The 3,432-nt window shown below is 25.7% G+C and overlaps 1 protein-coding gene across 1 annotated transcript; it reads left to right on the plus strand.

The window, feature by feature from the left end:
* Positions 1 to 176: 176 nt before the first annotated feature.
* LOC105623493 (odorant receptor 13a-like) lies at positions 177 to 1,752 on the plus strand. Its single transcript, XM_012204887.1, has 5 exons — positions 177 to 628; positions 747 to 846; positions 1,027 to 1,146; positions 1,318 to 1,473; positions 1,699 to 1,752. Exons 1-5 carry the CDS (start codon positions 177 to 179, stop codon positions 1,750 to 1,752), a joined length of 882 nt encoding a protein of 293 aa, XP_012060277.1.
* Positions 1,753 to 3,432: the final 1,680 nt, after the last annotated feature.

Raw genomic sequence — 3,432 nt, forward strand, 5'->3', positions numbered from 1 at the left:
ATTAATTAATATTTCCAATTATAAATTATAATATCATTATGCTTTAAATTTTAAGAATTAAAAAAGATAACAGCATTTCGTATGATTTAGAATTGATTTTAATATATCTTCACTTAAAAAAATGTAAAACATGCATAAAATTATTTACTTTTCAAGCTGTTATACCAGTTATAAATATGATCACAAAGGATTGGATAAAAATAAAAAATGATCAAGAAAGAAATTTAATGATACGAAGAGCGCAAACTGCACGAATAATTATTATTTGTTCTTATTGCATAATGGGATTACAATGGTTTTTTATTTCTGTGTTGCCTATTTTTGGAGTGACAATGAGATTAACACCTAATATTACTGATCCAGGAAGGGTACCAATGCCTTTACAATCTCATTACATTTACGATATAACAAAAAGGCCACAACATGAATTAACATTTATTAGTCAAGCGGTCTATATAGCTATCGGTATGATGGCCTATACTGGAGTGGACAATTTTCTCAGTCTCGTGGTTTTTCATATATGCGGACAATTAGATATTCTTGAGAATCGTGTGCAACATTTGGATAAATACAAAAATTATCCCAAAATACTGAAACGCTGCATAGAAAAACATATTCGTTTGCTTAGGTTTGTTATTTGTAAGAAAACATATATGTGATAATCTGTAAGAAAACATATATGTATGTGATAATCTGTACAAAATATGTGATTGAACATATTTTTGTACATAAAATGTCTTCCATAGAGCTATTGATATCATTGAAGATACGTATAATGGAATACTCCTCTCTTTATTTATATATTTTGCGATACTCTTTGCTTTCTATGGATTTCGGCTAATTAGCGTAAGTATTATTGAAACTGAATAAGATGTTTATATTTAAATTTTTCTGCTGAATAATTACATTTTAATGATTATAATCAATAAGTTATTACATTTAAATTTATGTTATTACAAAATTAAATATTACTACTAATAGGAATAATTATGTTGTATCATTTATGTTATTTCATAACTTAATTAGCTGTTCGATGAGGGAAATTATATGTCAATCACTCACTTAATCTATTTCATATCCTCTATTATCAATATATTTACACACATGTGTCTATATTGCGTCCTTGGCGAAATTTTAGTGGCTCAGGTAATGAGTTACATGAATATTTTATTTTATTTCAGAATTACTAAATTGATGTTGTATAATTTTGCATGTTAACTACAAACTACTGTGCATATATAATATAATAATTAATTTTTATTTATATATGAAGCAATGTAATAATTGATATCTAAAAGTATTTTTAATATTTTTAAGTGCAACAAGGTATATTATGCGGCGTATAGTAATGAATGGTACACCATTGATCCAAAAGTTGCAGAAGATTTGTTGCTCTTAATGACAAGAGGTTCTAAACAGGTTTGTCTTACCGTTGGAAAAATGTCTCCTGTTACAATGGCCACATTTTGCAATGTAAGATATTTTAATATTTAATTATAATTATTTTAATATTTAATTATAATTATTATATCAAAATATTATTCAATATAATAAAAATTTAGTTGAAATCTACGATATCTGTATAAAATTTGAATTATTTATTTTATGTACGTATACAATCTTAATCAAATTTTATGATTATTTACCTATTAAATTTATATTATTGATCATATTATTATTTAAATAATGTATTTTTAGTTAGTAAAAACATCCGTTGGTTATATATCCGTTTTGCATACAACAAGAAGATGATACTAAGTATAAAAAAATGGAAACTTTTTGCCAATATTATGCAATTTTTAATAGAATACGATAAAAATGTGCTAATATTCACATTTGCAAATAAATATATCTTAGTGCATTATTCAAATAGAATGACTAGAATTCTATTAAATAATAGTAAAAATATATTAGTAGTATAAAAAATAATGTCGGAAATTTAATTGACTTAAATAATCATAAGCTGCAGATATTTGTTAAATTGTAAGCCAGTCTTTTTTTTTATATTTAACTATTTATTTTATATAATATGTTATTAATTAAATATGTTATTAGATATAAATTAATATCAATTTTACAGTATTATATTTCAAAAGTTATTTATTTAGTAAAATAAAAGTTATGTTAAAAAAAATACTTATCCGACTAGAATTTGTGTCAGATTAACCTTATATGTTATAAGGATCCGGTTTGATTGACGTAAGATAATCCTAAATAAGGTACACCTAACAATGTTCTCATCAGGTTTGAGTATGATTGTAAGGTTGTATGTTATAAGGACTTGATTTGATTGACCTAAGACAATCCTGAATAAAGTATATCTATAGATAAGAAGGTTCTCGTTAAGTTTGAGTATAGTTGATTTCGTTTCTAATACAGAGCCATGCCACGAGATGGACTTACAGAAGAAAACGTCCACAAGTTCTATAAAAAGACGCATATGCAAGTCGATTTGGATAATCTCCTAAAGATTATAAAGTTTCTTCTGAAATATATGTTTTTACTTTTTCTGGAATGTGTACTATTTGACTAGAAATTTATCCAGAGATTTTAGTAGATCCTGATTAAGTTGATTTTATTTCGTTATCAGGTCCTGATCAATCATGTAACGCTGTACAATAAACCTAATAAGAACCTTATCAGAACCTGATGAGATTATTCGGATGAGGATCCGACTATGCTGCGTTACATCAGATCCCGATGAATTTATCTTATCAAGACCTGATAATGAAATAAAGTCAACCTGATCAGGACCTGCTAAAATCCCTGGATAAATTTCTAGTCGGATAATTTCTATGACAGTCTTTTATTGTAAATAGTTTTGAGATATAAAAGAAAATTATCTCTTAAAATGTAATAATTCGTATTTTTTTATGTTAATCAATTTTTCTATTCTGTTTTCATATATATATATATTGTACATTCTCTCATTATTTTTATATTTTGCAATATTCTTCGCTTTCTAGGATTTCATAATCAACGTAAGTTAATTTTTTTAGAAAATACTTAAAAATAAAAATTTATTAATTAATAATTTTGAAAAAATATATTTACAAAATTACTAACAAAAATAATATATAAATTATATTTAGAAGAAATATTATTGTTATTATATTTATAAGATATTTTAGTCCGACTAGAATTTATATTCAAAATCTGCAACATTTTGAAAGCCCATCTCCCCTTCAAGCGACCGCTACCGGGCTTAAATATATATGTATTGCTTTTATGCTTTACATGAAATAAAAAGTTATTCATTTCTCATACTTGTCGCTATGAGTAACAAAATCTACAATGGCCTCTTGATCTAATATGATGATATAAGCATAAATAGATATATGAAGAGGACGGCAAGAGAAAGAGAGAGACAAAGAAAGAGAGAGAGAAAGAGAGAGAGAGAGAGAGAGAGAGAGAGAGAGAGAGAGAGAGAGA

The sequence above is a fragment of the Atta cephalotes genome, assembly GCF_000143395.1.
Source record: "Atta cephalotes unplaced genomic scaffold scaffold00058, whole genome shotgun sequence".
NCBI classification, from domain to species: Eukaryota; Metazoa; Arthropoda; class Insecta; order Hymenoptera; family Formicidae; genus Atta; species Atta cephalotes.